An 18,197-nucleotide genomic window follows, 5' to 3' on the forward strand; every position below is an offset into this window, starting at 1 on the left:
ATCACAAAGAAATTATTACAGAACTGAGAATATGCCACAAATAGTTAGAGAGCTTAAGAAGAACTAATGACTTATTCTGCAAGGCAGTTTGTTTTGCCATGTTCTAGTAGTAAAAAGTACGTTTTAATCACAGGTCTGTTGCTGGCATTTATACATGGCAAGAGGAAAATGGTGAAAGGTAACCGTTTCCCAGCCACCTACTTATTTTATTTGGAAATATATACACCTAATTCCTTCCAATAATTCCACATCTACTTTTTGAATCATTGCAGGGCCACCTAGACCTTACCTGGCTGAAACACCTTGTAGTAGGGGCTGTAGGCCACATTCAAGCCACCGAGTTTTATAGTGATCTCATATCTCCCAGCCCTGCGCACAGTGAAGGCCACTTTCACCACATTGGAATTAGGCTCCTGAAGAACTTCCTGGGTTACAGGAATATCAATTGCTAGCTCCACATGGCAGATGTGAACTCGCAGCCCCAGAGGCCGGTGAGCAGGGAAGGGCTGCCCATTCTTATAGAATAACTGCATGGGAAATGGAGAAATCCAGGTCAGCAAAAATATGCAGCGCACAGAGAGACAGAAAGCAAGTTGCTTTGCAACCAGGGGGAAACAAGCACAAGAACCCCAGCTCAGCATAGGAGAAAAAAAATGAACAGACAGCTCTGACACACAGCCTGTGTTCTCCCAAACAAACAGGGCACAAGTAGGCATTGAAAAACCTCATTCTCTTTTTAGCTGGGGTTCACATGAGTGACCCAGAAAGAACATGCCTCTGGGCACTTCTCTGCGATGTTAGTGCGTATCAGAACAGAAACCAAGAGAATCCATTAACCAAAGAAAAAAGGCAAAGCCACATCCTTTCAGAGAAACAAGCAGATCCTGTTCATTTGTGCTCAGCTAAGCTCTCCTCTTGTTAACAGAAAACCGTGCAGAAGATGCTGATCGAAGGAGTTGACTGAGTCCATGCTGATAAGAAGCATCAGCATGAAAACAACCTGTTAGACACAGCCAGCTTCTTCACACCAGTTATCCAATTTTAAAAGGTAATACACCTCAACCAGTACTTCCTTGCATGGAAAGAGTTACACCTCCAAATCCTAAGAGCTTGCAGCCTGCAGAGTAGACGCTGCCTGCTGTCAGCAGTCTCCAGCCAGCAAAAAGTTACTGTTATTCTCTGCTTCTAAACAGTGCAGGGCCTGAAGAAGTATGCATATGAGCTGACAGGGAGAGAAATCAGTGCATGCAACAGCTACGGTTAATGAATAAAGGACTAAGCAAATGCGAGACAAGCGTGGCATGCACAAGCAGGTTGCTGCAGCTGCCATGAATGAGTCAGTGAGGTGAAGGGAGTACTTTAAATAGCAGGAACAGAACAAGTCCCCTTTAGCTTTTTTTTTTTTTATTGTCTGTTTTGCAGTTAGAACCGCTCCTCATTTACCATCAAATAAAATGGTTTTCCTCACCTTCTCAAAATGGTAACCTAGTTGAAACTTTCTTCTTACTTTGATACCTTTCTGGCTGGGTAAGGTGGTGTGGGAAGCACAGGAGCTCAACAAAACCTGTTCAAATGATCCCCACGTAACTCCAGATCCTCAGCGTTCAGGCCCCTCGCCAATATCATTTGTACTCTTGACCCATTCCCCTAAACTTGGCCTTTTGGGAGTGAGGGGAAACAAGAGCCCTTGGCAAGCTTTTCCAGATCAGAAAGAGTATCACTCGGAGTTTTGGAATAACTCTTCTGGCAGGATGGGGAGCAACCATGAGGCCTTACAGCTCTAGGGTTGCTAAAATGCTCAGTGTCATGCTCCCAGCTTCAGCTGTGTGACCAAAAGACATGACCAAGTCTTGGAAGACAAGGCTCAGCCCGCTCACTTCCCAGCAAAAGAAGCAGTAGCAGGACAAGCCTGGTCTCCTCTGACTATTCCGAGGATCCTACAGAGATCGTGATAAGATTTCATAGGAGAGCAAACCTTGGATATGCACTTAGAGTTCTGTAACACATTTATAGGGTAGAATACAAGAACAGATAGCTTTTCTACTCTTAGTTGGTCTCAATTAGAAAGAAAAAAAAACCTTTGAAGAGCCCATCCCTAACACAGACCTCTGTCTCTGCCCCAAAGATGCTTGGAAACAGAAATATTCCCTTACATGCACTCGGAAGGCCATGCTGTGGCCCACCTCATGGGGGTCCTTCCAATCCCAGGAGACCTTGCAGGACCGGGGATCCAGGTAGTTGCCTCGCACGTAGTCATAAATAGTTCGCTCCCCTCGGCGTTCCCGGTCCTCATGCTGAAGGAAGCTGACTATACGTGCGGCAAGCTCAAAGAGGAACTTAATGGTGAAGAAGAAGGCTACCACAGATACTGTGATCCCACCTGCAGAAAGGAGAAAACAGATGGTAGTTGCAGTAGCATGGATGAATCAAGCACCAAAGTCACATCTTCATTATCCCAAGATGCCTTTTATTATTTACATTCTACTCAACTGCAAATTAGATGTTTAAGGCAGAAGCTATTGTGCAAACACTTATGGATTGTGTTATGCTGGAAGTTAGTTTAGAGAACAACACATCCCTTAAAACACTGCAAATGATTACAAGTGGAGGAGAAATAGGCAAAGGTGGTACAGAGTCTCAGGCACGGCCAGCAAAAACATGAAATTCCCTCTGAGTTGCAAATTAGAACTACAGAGATTTCTTTAAGGAAAACAGTCAGATAGCCACACAAACCCTGCACATCACATTGAGCCTGGAGTATAAAGCATCATGGAGGCAACAACCCTACACTAGTACTGAAGACAAAAAAGTAAGGGGATGGCTTAGGAGTGAGGACAATGGAAGAACTTTGGAAACAAGAAGAATGGTAAAGGGGCAAGTCTGCCAAGTGGAGGGCACAGTGCAGGGGGACAATAACTTCATGTTTGTCAGGTATTCTCTAACACGAGTCGGAGGCTTTCAATAAATTCTTCTAATGCCTATGGAGAGGTCAACAAACAGTGGCAGCCTTTCCTTCACTTACCAATAATGTAAAACATCAGGTCCCTTCGGTGAGACACACAGCCGAGGATCACAGCTGCATCTAGAACACAAAATAGGCCAAGTCCAGTCCAATAACTCTTCCTCACATACACTGGCCTAAATTTAATCTATGATTCCTCAGATAAATACCTATCATCTATCTTCCTCTCCAAGGACATCTTTAAGGCATTATTCCATAAGACTGAAATATACAAACAGCGTGCTAAAAGGAGCAGTTCTTGCACCATCACAGATTCCTATTAAGGTTCAGGGACCTAATAGGACAATATATTATCCTCAAAAAACAGACAGTAGGTTTTGGGTACTAAAAGAAAGAGCTAATTTTGGAAGATTGCCAATTTCAACAAAAATATCTGAAAGCCACTCATCTGAAATCTCAAATGTACAGAAAGCACGTCACAAAGTTAACTTCTTGACTATCGTGAAAGTGTGTAACAGAGCCAACACCAAAATGGTCAGAAATTGACCCTTAACAAGCAACTTCAGAAGAAAGGCTATGGAATAAACCATTCTGATTGGCTCAGAACAAACAAAATCCTCCTAGGGCAGGGAAGAATCCACTTACTAAATCTTTTTTTCCTGCCTTGTGTCTCTGCTATAGAAAGTATAAAAAACAGTCCACCTCTGTGTACTCACTTCTGCAAAGCAGAAACTCTCGCTGATCAACACGCAAGCTAAAACCTGGATTTTGAACGCTATTAAGATAACAGCAATTTTTAGAGACACCAATCTAAAATTAAATTCTCACTGACAGGGGTGCTAAACAAACATGTAGTAAAAAGACTACACCTAGAACAGCGACGTGTTTGTGGTTGATAAGACATAGCTGACAGATGGAACAAGCAGCAGCAGCAAATGTGTGCGACAATCGGACAAACAACTTGGCATACACTAATGCATACAATATAGCTCACCAAATCACCATTCAGTTAGTGAGAAGCTACATTGTGCATTCAAACTGTCTTTAAAGAAAAAAAGATATACACACAAAGGGGGAGTTATTCAGCAGTCATCTCAACAGCAGCAGCAATGGACACCAGCATGCAGAAGGCTTAAATGAGGCTTATCCCCCCAGGCCACAACAACGGCCATCATTTTCCAGCCCAGCAAATACCCTTTGCTGCCCCCCCACATACACACCACCCCCCTGGCTAAAGAGCAATCACTTACCTTTACGCAACTGCCCATGTTCTAAAAACCGAAAGGATGGTACCCATTCTTCAGCATCCTTCCTCCTTGTGCCCAACAGTGGGGCAAATGTCAGCACAAAGAGGCCATAGAAAAGACTGTCACAGAAAATGGAAGTCCTGGAACTTGCATCACAGAAAAAACTGCTGAAAGGTGAGGACCTGAGCGCAGTAATCTCTTCCTCTTTATGGAAAAAGGTTGCCCTGAAGTACTGCTCCCTGTAGCCTGTAGTTTACTAGCCTCCCTGGAAAAAGAACAAAAAGTAAAGTTAGATCTCTCTGTTGCTGACAACAAATCTAGCAAGTACAAACAGGTGAGAGGTGCATTGCAAGAGCATCACTGGATGTCAAATCCACAGAAGCAATCCTATGAAGGACCTGCTCCAAGGTTTCTCATGCCACAGAACACCTTATACTATCCCAAACTAATTTTTGCTGCTGATGTGCTAAGCACTCAGAAAACAAGCTCATAAGGCGTTTCAGTAACACTACCCATTAAATCACAGCTTACTGTCAGAATTGAGATTTTAATAGTATAATATAATAACAATAATAAAATGACAGAGTAATAAAAAAATGAAATCTAACAGCAAGAACATATGCCAAAAGACAAGCCACAGAGCCTGCACAGTTGGTATGTACTCATTCAGAACACAGATTACATAAGGGAGTGAGAATGGAATGAACGGATCCAGGCTCACCACAGCAGCTCTCTCAGAGTTCCACTTCTGGCAGCGATGCCAGTGACGTGCTCCGCTTGCTTGTCATACCATCCCACCAGCTGTCACTACTTCCCTTATGCCCCCTCATCCACCTTTCTCTTCAGATGTCTCTTATTTCTCTCCATCCCAAAAATGAAAAGCCAACTGCTTTTGCACACTTCCACTCAGGCGCTAAGCTTTCTAACTCACTGGAAAAACAATGGGTAAGTTTTTGACTGTGCTGCAGAAGTCAGACTCTCTCCCCCACACCCCAGAGAGAGTCCCACCCACTCTGCTATTTTCTTCTCTCCTCTGGTTGAGCGAGGGGGGGGTTGACAGTGTTGCAGTCCTCGGGGGCACAAGTTCTTATTCTCCTCTTAGATAATGCTTCAGGCTTTTAAACTCTTCTCTCTGTATATTAAGAATCACAGATTAGCGATTTCTTTGATGTTTAAGTTATTTCACAGTATATCTCCAAGATAATACTGAAGCACAGAGTCTTCACTGCTTGCTTGTCTGTGCTACAAATGCCTGCTTGAAACTGCCCCTTAGTGGCTTGGCAGTGAAAGGGGTGCATTCCTCCCTCCACAGCTGCAGAATTTCACAGAAAGTTATCAATGCTTTGGAATCTGTGAGAGCCCCTCCCAGCATCTTACAGAACCTGCTTCTTCAGGTCACCAAAGAAGCATCAAACTGACATCACGGGTTCATCTACCCAAACTATTCTTGCCTTGGCCCATACTCCCATCTGTAGAACACACCACAAATAACAGCCTCCCTCCAATAAGGAGTGAAAGAGCTGTAATTCCAACTACAAGTGCATCTGAAGTCAACAAAAGTCTCTTGGTTGGGATTGCAGGATTTCAGGATGATTCCCAGCATCCAGCAAGCCATCTCCCTCAGTCAGCACAGTCACTTCTCATTCTATCATCTATCTCCACATGAAGTGGCAGGCAAGGCACGAAGCTAGGCAACCAGCAGAGATGAAACAGCCATGGCACAGTTGGCTTCCCTCGAGCATACATGCCAGCAGCAGCTTTAAGGATGCTCCCTAGGTAAAGTTCCTAGCTGTGAGTAGCTGGTATTCAAGATAAGCTGCAGCATACACAGCTAAATTAAAACAGTATTGGTGCTAAGAATTGCCAGCTAACAACTTGGGAATCTAATTCATAAAAACAGCAACATAGATGCCATCGTTGCTAGGCTGAAAAATGCTGAATTGACCTATGGATCCCAGTGATCTGGATTTAAGGACACAGCAAGCAATGGTCTCCTGCCACCTACATGGAAAACGGAGATTTAGAAAGCTTCATTGCGGTTTGCCTCAAGGAGAAGTCCTTGCACAATTAGGATAGACAGACAGGAATCATAAGATAAACAACTTTAGTGCCATTGCTTCTCTCAAGGCAGAAAGGAAAACAAGACAGTAACAAGAACAAATTTTGTTTGCATTACTGCTGCTGTGAAGCCAAGGGAACGCAACACAAATCTCCAAGAAGGACCACCAATGTATTTGTGCACAGGAGCTATAACAGTGATGCCACATGCACATGGTTACAACTACAGAGCCAACCGGGGATTAAAAATAGTTTAAAAGCCTTTCTGCAATTTGGTATTCCTTCATAACCATTAAGATGACAGAACTCCTCACCTCTGAGCAGAATATCTCCATCCATGCATGCAAACATCCACGACCAGCAGCCGCTGCATCTCATGCCACACACACCACACACAAGACAATTCTCCTTCAAGCAAGAAGATACGGTATTTTTTCACATTAATTAAACTATACACAGAAGGACAAATAGAAATGCTGATGGGAACTTGGCTTTAAAATACACTCAGAGAAAACCGAAGAGTCAGCTCAAAAGGCACAGAGCAGACTCAGCCGTCAAGGACATAAGCCCCAGCAGTGACAAAGGTCTCTGCAAAACAAATCTGCTGCTTTCTCTCCAGAGCCAGCATTTATCACGCATGCATTTACATGCAATCACAATGAAACACTGGCAAGATAAAATAAAATAACATAAAATTAAGTAGAACAGGGGAGACCTCAGCCAGTTGCCCAAGGACTTCCCATGCCAAGCGAACAACCACCAGGGCCGCAAGCCACTCCCCAGGCCAAGCAGGTGCAGCTTTGTAGGGACCTTACATGGGCTGCCCCTTCCCCTGGGCCAGGAAGAAACTCTCACACAGTACGCAGGGGCTGCAGAGCTGATTTGGTGACCAGCATGTCAAACTGAGCTAGCTACATTTAGGAGATACCAACAGGTTTCAGTAACCGCAGAAAAACCCACAGTGAAGATAAGAACCACGAGGCCTACCTCACCCCTCCTGCACAGGGCACCAGAACCCAAGTCCAAGGACATTAGAAGAATTTCCTTCCCCGTGCAGAAGGGCTACTACAGGTAAAGTTGCACTGCCAGCAGAAAGCACAGCTTAGTAGGACTGAGGGCCACAGACACTCCAAACAAGCACAGGTACCGACATCCCCACTGCTCTATTCGACGTCCATCGGCACAGTGCAACACCTCCAGCACGGCGCTGTTTCCCAGCGCAAGTCAGCCCAGCGAGCTTAATACAGGGTTGCAACCACCGCTCCCCGGCTCAGCCCGGTGCCCGTCACCGCGAACAGAAGAGGCTCCGGGCCTCAGGAGGCCCCCGGCTCAGAGAGGCAGCCCCGAACCCGGCTCTGGCAGCAGCGAGCGAGAGGCAGAACAGCCACGGCACATCGACCTCAGCGCTCGTGGCCCCGAGCCCGAGGTGCCGCCCCCGGGCTACACACTGCCGTCCGCCTCGCCTCGCCCCCCTCCCAGCCCGGTAGCTCCCTTACCAAGCGCCCCGCTGACGGCGCGGCGAAACAACTGCCCCCTTGCCGGCGGCCGGAAGTGACACAACTCCGGTCTGCCCAGAGGGGCGGGGGGCTATGACGCACATTGACGACGGCGGAAGTGCTGGCCGTGCTGGTGACGGGGGTGGCATGGTGAGGCGGGCCGGGCCGGGCCGGGCCGGGCTAGGCTAGGCTAGGCTAGGCTAGGCTAGGCTAGGCTAGGGGCTAGCCTTGGGGGCTGTGGGTCGTGGGGTTTGGGTCCCGCTCACCGCGTCCGTGTCTCTTTGCAGGGAAAGCAAAAGAAGGCGCGGAAGTACGCGGTGATGAAGCGTATGATCAGTCTGCGTGACCAGCGCATGTGAGTGCGGCCCACTTCTAGGCCGGCTGAGGTGGCGCCTCTCAGCTTGGCGGCCCGTTCGGTGGGACGGGGGTCCCATCGGAGCTTGCTCCTGCCCCGCCCCAGCGGTTCGTGTGTTTTCCTTGCAGAAACGAGAAAGAACGGGCCAAGCCCCCCCCCAAGAAGAAGGAGGACCCGAGCGTCATCAAGGAGCGGGAGGTGTAAGTGCAGCAGTGCCGGCCTCCGGGAGGGTGTCGGCCTCGTAGGCTTCCTTCGTTGTAGGGTTTGGTGTGGTGTCGATCACAGTTAACAGATTTGTGTTCTTCTCTACAGCCCCCAGCACCCGTCGTGTTTGTTCTTCCAGTACAACACGCAGCTGGGGCCTCCTTACCACATCTTGGTAGATACCAACTTCATCAACTTTTCCATCAAGGCCAAGCTGGACCTCGTGCAGTCTATGATGGACTGTCTCTATGCCAAGTGTGAGTGTCTGCCTTACTTGCAGCTTCTGGAGCACATGGTGCCACGGCATGCCCATGAAGCACCTATTCATCCTCACCACACTAACTGAGGGTAACAGAAATATTTAATAAAATACACACTATAATCACAGAGCTTGTTGGGGATGGCCTATGATAGCCCTGGAACTATCTTTGTTTTCAGACACGCAATGGTTTTAAATACTAATCTCAACAAAGGTAAAGCATTGGTATTTTAAAAATCTAAAATTACTATGAATTTGTCCAACTGCTGCTCAATGGCTTTACATTTCACCACTTTGTATCTTTAGCAGTTCTTAGAAGTTTAAAACTGCAAACAGTGGGTTACAGAGTTTCGTGACAGATAACTTTCTGAGCTATGCTGTTGAGATCTGTAAAGAAATACAGTTTTGTTCTAATACAGGCTTCTAATGCTGTTGTTTTTGCATGTAGGTATTCCATGTATCACAGATTGTGTAATGGCTGAAATTGAGAAGCTAGGACAGAGGTATCGTGTGGCATTAAGGTATGTGCAAGGTATTCCTCTCTGCTTCTAGAACGTCATATTTTAATATAAAGAAATGAAATAAATTTGATATGATAGTGCTCTTGTACAAATGGATTTTAGGTCTTGAACTTGGTTTTATTTCTCTGGCTTTCTGAGTTCAGTTCTCAGTTCAGTTTTAGATCGCTTTGAAAACTTCTATACTGGGTACAGTATTGAGCTATAAATCTTTTTTTTTTTCCCTGATACTTTCTAAATATCATTTTCTTCTTCTTCTCTAAATATTTTTTTAATTGTAGAAATTCATAAAAATAAAGAAAGAAATGATTCAGTTCTTTTGGAACCTTCCACTTATGCCTCGTTATTCCTGTGGCAGTAGGTAGCATGTACTGGTAATGTAGAGCTGCGTTGCCGCGTGATCTTTACATAACAAGTCCAGGGTGGTTTGTGCTCTCAAGGTTTACTGTTCAGATGTATTATTCTTTACCCTTTCTTTTGAGCTGTTGAGTTGTAAAATTTCTGAGTGCAGCCCCTAAACATCTTTGAAGTTCCCCTTCAGAGGGGAAGTGAAGTGTTCCTATATGCATGGTACAAAAGATTAGCGGTGAGATCTAGAATTTCTCCTAGTATGATCAAGAAGATACTCTTCTTGATGAGTTGTTTCAAATGATTTTTCTCTGCTAGCCAAGAACTTAATGTTGCAGAGAGGTTGGAAACTGATTTAAAAGAACTAAGAAATACTTAATCAGGCAAATTGCGTTGTTTGCTTGTCATTTCAATTTACTGGAATGTACCATTTGCTCCCTGGCTTAAGCCCTTGTTTAGAGGATAATATGCTGCATATCACAGAAAAGAGTGTTCTTCCGTACTATATTTCTATACACTTATGGTCTGATTGCTGTGATGCCGCACGTACGTATCCCCACAGAATTGCCAAGGATCCTTGGTTTGAACGTTTGCCATGTATGCACAAAGGAACCTATGCAGATGACTGTTTGGTACAGAGAGTCACTCAGGTATTTCTACCCATACTACGCTAACAATCTAAAAATTCCTGAACCCGGCTAATTACCGATGACTTAAATTTCCAGCAAAGTAACTGTAAAATCTCATAGAGACATTTTTAATACTTAGCACAAGTTTCTTTGGAGGGGACGATATGGTCTTCCTCAAGTGTTCTTGTACAAGACAGCATCAAGAAGCATCTAGAATGGGAAAGCTGTCATCTGTAAAAACTGGACAGTGTTTGGATGTTTCTTGGAGTCGGTTTTGATGAGCAGAACAGTGTTACTAATCTGTTATGGAATTCTGTACAAGTCCTAGAAATGCCTCACTAATGGCAGGTAGCCCTCTCCTGTTCAACGAGCTAACTGAATTGAGGCTTTTGCTTGGCTTTTGCACCAGTGTTGACTCAGGCTTGCCTTTCTTTTCAGCACAAATGTTACATAGTAGCCACAGTGGATAAAGAGCTCAAGCGGAGAATACGAAAAATTCCAGGAGTGCCTATAATGTATATTTCCAGGCACAGGTAAGGGACTTCTGACAGAAAGTAATGCTGCCAGACAGAATCATTGTCTGACATAGACTCTATTCCAGTGTACTTCTATCTTGCATTGTCTATAGTGCAGGTTGTAGTAAAGGGCCTAGTGTTTGCACAAAAGTGAAAGTATAGCTGCTGCTGGGATAAAGACTTGTTGCAGACCTGCTTTTATTGCAGTCCACGTATTTCCTTACTTTTACCTGGAAAACGTCTTTCCTTGAGGCCAATGTTTCCATAGACACATCTTGCATAACAGCAGGAGGACAATGGGGCAGATGTATTCTACAGATTCTTGAGGAAAAGTTCCTGTTCCATGTTCTATTCGGAAATTTTGTATACCCTCAGCTAAAAAACTGAATTTCCTTCTTAGCTAAAAACTAAACCAACTTGGAAGGATGCTAGTGCAGCAGTTTCAAAGTAATGGATCTATACTATACAGTAGGACTGGTGATATATTGTAACAACCTTGGCTTGAACTTGTTTCATGTTCCTTCCAAAGCATCCTTTTGTCATATCCAGTGTTTAATATTCATTCTACATCATGTACAACTCAGAACTTCTATCTTGCGTAGAACCTATGTCAAATCCTTTCAAAGCATGGTAGATATGTTTGGTAGCATGGTAGGGAAAGAAATGAGAATGTGGAGAGAAAAGGGTCAGAGTCTTCAGATGGGATGGGAGGGATGCTGGAGGCAGGTATGCTACCAGTAGAGACTGAGCCTAGTAAAATGCAGACAGAGAGAAGCATGTCAGAAATGAAAAAGCTAATTGCTATAAATACATAGTTTTAATTGATCTGTAAGTAGAATGTAGCATAGAATATTTTCCCTCAAAACATCTTTTACCCTACTCATTTTGCCCATGAATCAACAGTTGAACAGACAGGATTTAATTCTCCACAGTGGTTCTGTTCCTAAATCCTAAGTCACTTCTTACAAAAACATTTTTTTCTTCTTTGGGGTTGTTGGTTTCTTGATGCTTGAACTCTGAGGGGTTTGAGGTGAAGGATAGAGGTAACCTTGTGAAGTCGTCTTCGTTTTCTCAGAGGTGATATTTTTCTCCCTGGGGTTCTGAGCTGCAGATGGAAATGCAGCAAAGCTGGTTGCTGTTCAGTCTTCATGTAAGCTTGTTGCTACGCTAACAAGGGAACAATATGGTGTAGGTTGTCTTAATAGGTTTTCCCTCTCTTTTGCAGATATAATATTGAGAGGATGCCAGATGATTATGGAGCTCCTCGGTTCTAACCTGTCCAGCCAAGCCATGAATGCCAGGGCTCTGAGCCAGCATAAGGGTCCTTCTTGTTCCCAGCCCTCCTGCTTTCCTTCTTGCTGGGACCCTGTTCATAGGATATTGGACTGACTTCATAGCCTTGATCTTCTAGGAAAAAAACTTTTGGAAGAGTCTGCTTTTATTCATCCTTTTTCTGACTGCACCTGATAATCCAAAGCTTGGAGAAGGATATCAGAACAAGAAGATTCTACAATCAAGAATATGCCAAACTCCCTTTTTGTTCTTACATTGCAATCATGGGAAAGGGTTTCATCATTCTGAATTAAATATTGTTGATAGTCCAACTATGACTGAGAGTGGAACCACAGAGGTATTAGAAGGTTCTTATCCCTTCATCTGCAGCAGGATGAATATTGCTTTGGTGAACTCCTTCACATCTACCCCAAAAGAAAATTGGAGTCTGAATGCTGGGGGAAAGCCATCAAGTAGGCTGCCTTTTCTGGACCCACAGCCTGGTAGATTTTAATTGAGAATTGATGGGCTTTTATTCAACTGTGTCTCAATACAGTGAATGAAATCAAATTGTGTCCTGCTCATGTTCCCTAAAGTCAGTGCATCCTTGTACATTGAACAGATTTTCCTTTGGTTTTGTAGGTGCTTAGTGCATACTTAGTATCTCTTCTTACTAATGCACCTTGTATTTAAGATATGATGATATCGTCTCAGTCTATTTCTACTGGGTCAGCCAGCAGCCCAGCCTTTTTGCTTAAACACAGAGAGATGTTGGCATTGTTGGTCCTGGGATAGACCTCTCCCTCTTAAGTGATACTTAGGTGCTTTAAAGTCATGGAATAGGAGTGTACTGCTGTATACAGGAAAGTGTCAAACTGAAGGGTATTGGTTTGGGGTGGGACCAGAGTAGATAGGGAGAAATCAGAGCAAGACTCACAGAGACTTGCAACATTGGCAGTAACGTGGGAAGGAAGTGGTCAGTGGAGTGAAGGGAAATAAATGATTAAGCACATGGAGTAAGGCAGTGGAAAAAATAATTCTATGCTGTATTGCTTCTTTCCTCATGAAGGTGTGCTCTGCATTCTCATAACTTCTCCATTAGGCTTTTATTTTTAGTTTGGTCTTCTGATCTCTTCCTCTGTGGTGGTGAGAATTGTTTTAAGAGAGAGACAGGAGAAACTGAGAGTCACTGAGGCCCACATGCTGTAGCATGCCTCCTGGCCAAAGTATTGGAATTGGGGTATGGAGAAAAGGTGGAAAATTGATATTCTTGGAATAACTAAGAGAAAGTCTAAACTTTAATAGAGTTTATATCTTGCAATAACCTAGACTATTGCAATCTTCAGAGAATAGCTGAACTCACGTCCCTACAGGCAAGCAGCACACAGTGAAGGTAATAGCCCTCGTCTACTAATAATTTCTTGCCCTTGGGAAATGCCCCAACATGCTAATAACCTTTGTGCTAGCACCTGCCTTTACAGGTGTTGCAAGAAACTTTGGGAACACATCAGACTTTCCCTCTTTGCTTGCTGCAAGCTTACCTGCAAGTCTTATCCCTAAAATAACACCATACTGACACTTCTCCACCTCCAAACAGAAAGAAGGTAACCAACCAGCCTGAAGTTTGACACTGTTACACTGTACATTTAAAAAATAATTTCCTTCATTTTCTTCTCTCAGTTGAAGTCGTATTTCTTTAAGTTAAAAGTATTGCCATGAACACTTGAAGGCCACAACATAGTCAAACAAGGACTGAGAAGCAGCTGTAGGATTAGATCTGCTTATTTGGTTTTCAGAATAATCCTAGTTCTAAAAGACCTCTTCAAATACAGTTAACTAGAATCTTCCCTGTGCAGAAAACTCGAGTTAACCTAAACTGAAGGAGATTGGAGAAATAAATGGTTGCTCATGGTTAATATCTGAGAGAAGTCTCTTAGGTGCTGAAGAAGTCAAAGGCACAGCAACCTGATGAACTTGTGGAATGTCGTGACTGCCAGCAGAATGCTTACTGGATGTACTTCATGAAAATATATGTATGTTGCTTGAACTTTTGCTAGGAATCCAAGCAAGTATTTGCATTTGCAAGAAACTTCAAGGAGTAAGAGGAACCTGGGAAGGGCATAATGGAATCACTGAAGAACTGTAAGAGGGTTGGAGGATGAGTAACAGGGAGAAAGTTCTGGCAGTGAGTGAGTCCATCAACAAAGTTTAGTAAGTTGAGTACGATCAGCAAATCTTGGGTATTAATGTAAAGAGCCTGATGAGAAGAGGAACTTGGGACAAGAAAGGACAAGTTCCCTCCAGCCCCAGGGAACTTGTGTGCCAGACGCTTGGTTCAGAGGAGACCATTTACTCCATGTGAACTATGGCATCCAACCTCAGATCCAACTTGCAGTATGGAAGACAGGCTTTCAAATCTTCTTGAGTAAACCACACAAAGAGCTTGGGGATATGTTAAGTGCTGGATTTGGAGGAGACAGGTTAGGAGTGCAGATGCTATTGGAAGTCATATCACTATGAGAAATCAAATACAAGAGTACCATACACAGAAAGGAATCAGTAACCACCTGTAGACAAAATGAAAGGATACTAAAGAATAGAGTTGTGTGTGTATTTAGGTGATTTTCCCCAAAAGTTCTCTCATAACTGAGTTAAACTTTGAAGCTTTTCTCATAACTTCACATCTGCACAATGTGTCATTTCAACACAAAGCCCACCTTTTCCATCTAAGAGGACAAAGCTTTTTCCTGACCTTTCTCCTGCCTGAAAGGCTTTGGACTCCCCAGCTCGTTTCCTCCTAGGGGGAGGTGCTCGGTTCTCCAGCCATGAACTAGAGGTGGACCATCAGAACAGTTGTTCGAGTTTTATGTGCTTGGACTTGGCTGGCGGTGGGACGTGGCACTGCCCGGCCGTTCAATCTCGCGCCACACATAACGGACCCCAGCCCTGCCGCGCTGCTGCTCTCTTCCTGTCTCGACCGTGCCAATTAGGGCCGGGCGGAAGTGCGGGAACGGCGCTCTGCCCTCACTTCCTCCCCTCTCTACGTGCCCCGCCGGCAGCACGGCGCCCTCCCGCAGTCACGTGGCCGCCCGCCAGGAGGCGCCTCCCGACTCTCTAGCTCCGCGCTCGGGCCACTCTATTGTCCGAGGGGGCGGAGCGCCACCCCGCGCAGGCGCCGTGGGCCGTCCGCGCCGCCGCCGCCGCGGCCTGTGGAAGCGCCGCGCTCCGCTCCGCGCCGGCCGCCCGCGGCGCCGCCATGTACCCGGCCTGGGGCCTTTACGGGGCGGCGGGGCACTACCCGCCGCCGCCCACCTCCATCCCTCCGCCGCCGCTGCCCATCCCTCCGCCCAGCGTGCCGCCGCCCGCCGTGCCGCCGATGCCGCTGCCCAGCTACCCGCCGCCGGGCCCCGCGCCCCCCGCCGCCGCCCCGCCGCCGCCGCCCAGCGGCACCTCGGGCTTCCTCAGCCTGCAGGAGCAGCACCTGGCGCAGCTGCAGCAGCTCCAGCAGATGCACCAGAAGCAGCTGCAGTCCGTGCTGCTCGGGCCGCCGCCGCCGCCGGGGCCGCCCCCCCCGGGGCTGCCCCCGCCGCCGCTGCCCGGCTCCTTCCCGGACTGGCAGCAGCCGCCGCCCGCCGTTCCTCCGCCGCCGGTGCGCAGCTACCAGAAGCAGTTCTCCCACCGCGAGCCGCCCCCCGCCGCCCGCAAGCCGCCGCCCGCCGCTACTTCCCGGGAGCGCGACGGCGCGGAGCCGCCCGCCGGGCACGGCGAGTGGGGCGAGCCCGCGCCTTCCGAGCCCGTGCCCATGGACATGGAGCTGTCGTCGCCGCCGCAGTCCCCGCAGCCCGCCGCGCAGCCATACCTACCCGCGCAGCCATACCTGCCGCCGCCCGCCTCCTCCCCGCAGCCCCAGCCCTACCTGCCCCGTCCGCAGGCCTCGCAGCCGCCGCCCGCCTTCTCCGAGCCGCCCCCCTCTTACCTGGAGCCCCCTCCGAGCGGCGCCGCGCCGCCCTTTCTGCCGCCTCCCGCGCAGCCCTACCTGCCCCCCCCGCAGCCCTACCTGCTGCCCGCGCAGGCCTCTCCCTCGCAGCCCGCTCCGCCCGGCCCCGCCGCCAAGGCCGCCCAACCCCGCTTCACCCCCCCGCCCGCCGCACTGCCCGAGGGGGGCACGGAGGGAGGCACGGAGCAGCGCGGCACCCCGCAGCCCGACCCGGCCACCATGACGCCCCAGGTAAGGGCTCCGTCCGGCTCCCGCAGGATGCAGCGATATCGTGCGCACCTGTGGCGTGCATCGTGTGATTTCTTCGGTCGGTTTCTCTTTGGAGACCGTATGTCAGACAGTCGATCTGGTCGGTGCGGGGCTGTGACTGATCCTAGCCGCTGCGGCTAAAGCTGCACCAGTCTGCCTGCTATGGTACCCCGTTCCCTTTGGCTTTCTGGAAATACACTTTCCGCTACACAGGTTTGATCTTCCACAGTAAGATGGTACGGAGCTTCTCAGGGAAGTACTCTGAAATAGTTTTCACGCATGTTTTTTATGGCTAACTCTGCTCTTCTGCATGTGCACTGGGGCCGAAATGACTGCCAAACGTTCGTCCAAGTGTGAGCACATCACTGCAACTCTGTATGCATGAAGTCGGGGACAGTGCAGTTGGTGAAGTGTGGACAGAAGCGTGCAGAGCCCCCAGCTGTGTGTGCAGCACGCTTGGCCTCACTGGGGCTTCAGCAGGGCTTTGGGGTCAGCTCATAGAGATCCAGCTGCAAGAATGAAGTGTAAATACTCTTAAGAGTGAATGAATTTTATTCAAGCTCAAAATACACAGGTTTTTGGCCAGTTGTTGTTTGGATTCCAATTTGAAGCAAAGTTTGTAGAAATCTTGTTGTGTCAGACTGAAGTCACTGAGATTAATTTTGTTAGTTGTTGGGACATCTTTTAAGTTGTATCCATTAGAATTTCATACCTGTACGGAAGTAGAGATGGACATGGATCATTTTAACATTGGTACTGCATAATTAATCTCTGCCTAGCAGAGGGGTGCTTTTAGTTCATAAATGTAATGTTACGAAGACGTTGTACGGTGCTTGTTCATCTCTTACAGTGATACCAGTGGGGCTCATATTTTATACCGAAACCTTGACAAGTCAGATGTTGAAAGTGAGTAGCACTGAAGGTGTTGCCGAATACTTAAATTATTAAACTTGAGATCAAGCAGTGAACTAATTTGTCCCCCATTATGTAGCCAGAAGTGTGGTAAATGTAAGGGGGAGAGAAAACCAGATTACTGAGAATTTGGGGTCTTTGTCAGTGTGAATTAACAGCCATTGTAACGTGCAGAGAACTGGGTGCTTGAAATCCTTCAGCAGTGCGTGCTTGTGTTCCTCGGAACCATGCTTCTGGTGGTGTGTGTTGTGATCACATTTGTTGTGGTGCCGATTTCAGCCTTTGTATAATGCATAGACGTAGTCTCTTGGTCAGCCAAAGATGGAGTACACAAATAACTGAACTTGCTGTTAGTACTCTTCTGCATTACATCAGTGCTTCTGTTTTGTTCAGAAGCTACAGAAACCTGCGTTTTCACTTTTCTCTCACTTCTCTGTTAGAACCTGCAGGGCGTATATTACTGACTTCATCTGCTGTGAAAACTATGAGACAGGATACGTTGCTGTGTATGAATCTCTTTGTGCGAACCACTGGTCATACTGTGATTTTCAGCCCTTTATCCAATTGTTTGAGGAGGAAGTTGTGGGTTTCTGGATGAAGAGAATTCCATGACGGTAGGACAGGTACTCAGTGGTCATTCCTCCAGAAGCGCAGCATCCAGCACTGTCGTGCTAAGTCACCTTATAATGCTGTTTGAGAGGGATAAATATTGTCATCTTATGTATAGCTGTATAGCATGCTCCTCCCTGGCTCTGAAACTTACTGACCTCATCTCCAAGTTGCAGCCTTTACAGAAGTATTTTTTAAAAACGCATTGGTGTGTTTGTGTCTGCTAGGCTGTTAGCAATGGAAACTTGCACTCCCGTTCTGAGTGTCAGGTGGCTCTCAGAGGAAGCTTGTGCTTCTCTTAAACCTGTGTAAAGACAAATCGAATAGTTCAGTTTCGAGAAATCACATCAGACAACACCTACTGCTGTTGTTACCACACTTTTTCTTTTAGTGTCCTTACATCCCTGTCTTTTGGATTCTTTTCGTTTGTGAGGAGGCTTTTTATAAATTGCTTTCCTCATCGGAGTGTGCTTGGATGGAAAGGAAGGACAGAGGACATGAAAGAAGCAGAGCAGTCGCAGATTCTCAAAGGTGGTGGAAGTTACGTGAGAATGTAAGAATGGTTGC

The 18,197-nt window shown here is 46.7% G+C and overlaps 3 protein-coding genes across 12 annotated transcripts in view; 2 read left to right on the forward strand and 1 right to left on the reverse strand.

The window, feature by feature from the left end:
- AREL1 (apoptosis resistant E3 ubiquitin protein ligase 1) overlaps positions 1 to 14,870 on the reverse strand; it is a 28,917-nt gene extending 14,047 nt beyond the window's left edge. The window contains exons 1-6 of one of the 6 annotated variants that reach the window (XM_021403717.1): positions 7,764 to 7,832; positions 5,222 to 5,341; positions 4,213 to 4,474; positions 3,023 to 3,082; positions 2,154 to 2,380; positions 290 to 527 (exon numbers count right to left, since the gene is read on the reverse strand). In XM_021403717.1, coding sequence (XP_021259392.1) covers positions 290 to 527; positions 2,154 to 2,380; positions 3,023 to 3,038 — 481 coding nt within the window. In that variant the 5' untranslated portion in view covers positions 3,039 to 3,082; positions 4,213 to 4,474; positions 5,222 to 5,341; positions 7,764 to 7,832. Of the gene's footprint in view, positions 1 to 289; positions 528 to 2,153; positions 2,381 to 3,022; positions 3,083 to 4,212; positions 4,475 to 4,930; positions 5,182 to 5,221; positions 5,342 to 7,254; positions 7,739 to 7,763; positions 7,852 to 14,615 lie in introns of those variants that run through there. The other 5 variants (XM_021403720.1, XM_021403716.1, XM_021403719.1 and 2 more) reach the window with 5 other exon arrangements.
- On the forward strand, positions 7,782 to 12,433 carry FCF1 (FCF1, rRNA-processing protein). Its single transcript, XM_021403722.1, has 8 exons — positions 7,782 to 7,913; positions 8,051 to 8,118; positions 8,247 to 8,318; positions 8,431 to 8,579; positions 9,030 to 9,102; positions 10,010 to 10,097; positions 10,515 to 10,609; positions 11,817 to 12,433. Exons 1-8 carry the CDS (start codon positions 7,857 to 7,859, stop codon positions 11,863 to 11,865), a joined length of 651 nt encoding a protein of 216 aa, XP_021259397.1. The 5' UTR covers positions 7,782 to 7,856; the 3' UTR covers positions 11,866 to 12,433.
- The window catches only part of YLPM1 (YLP motif containing 1), a 46,430-nt gene continuing 43,317 nt past the window's right edge, over positions 15,085 to 18,197 (forward strand). For 2 of the 5 annotated variants that reach the window (XM_021403715.1, XM_021403714.1), the window contains exon 1: positions 15,085 to 16,091. In XM_021403715.1, the coding sequence (XP_021259390.1) occupies positions 15,120 to 16,091 (972 nt within the window). In that variant the 5' untranslated portion in view covers positions 15,085 to 15,119. The remainder of the gene's footprint in view (positions 16,092 to 18,197) is intronic. The other 3 variants (XM_021403712.1, XM_021403710.1, XM_021403711.1) reach the window with 3 other exon arrangements.

The sequence above is a fragment of the Numida meleagris genome, chromosome 6, assembly GCF_002078875.1.
Source record: "Numida meleagris isolate 19003 breed g44 Domestic line chromosome 6, NumMel1.0, whole genome shotgun sequence".
NCBI classification, from domain to species: domain Eukaryota; kingdom Metazoa; phylum Chordata; class Aves; order Galliformes; family Numididae; genus Numida; species Numida meleagris.

Excerpts from the sequence above, each read along its gene's own strand:
- FCF1 (XM_021403722.1), top strand. The coding sequence starts at position 7,857 with ATGACGCACATTGACGACGGCGGAAGTGCTGGCCGTGCTGGTGACGGG. Across the intron at positions 7,914-8,050 it reads CTGGTGACGGGGGTGGCATG|GGAAAGCAAAAGAAGGCGCG; the intron begins GTGAGGCGGGCC and ends GTCTCTTTGCAG. Across the intron at positions 10,098-10,514 it reads TGGTACAGAGAGTCACTCAG|CACAAATGTTACATAGTAGC; the intron begins GTATTTCTACCC and ends CTTTCTTTTCAG.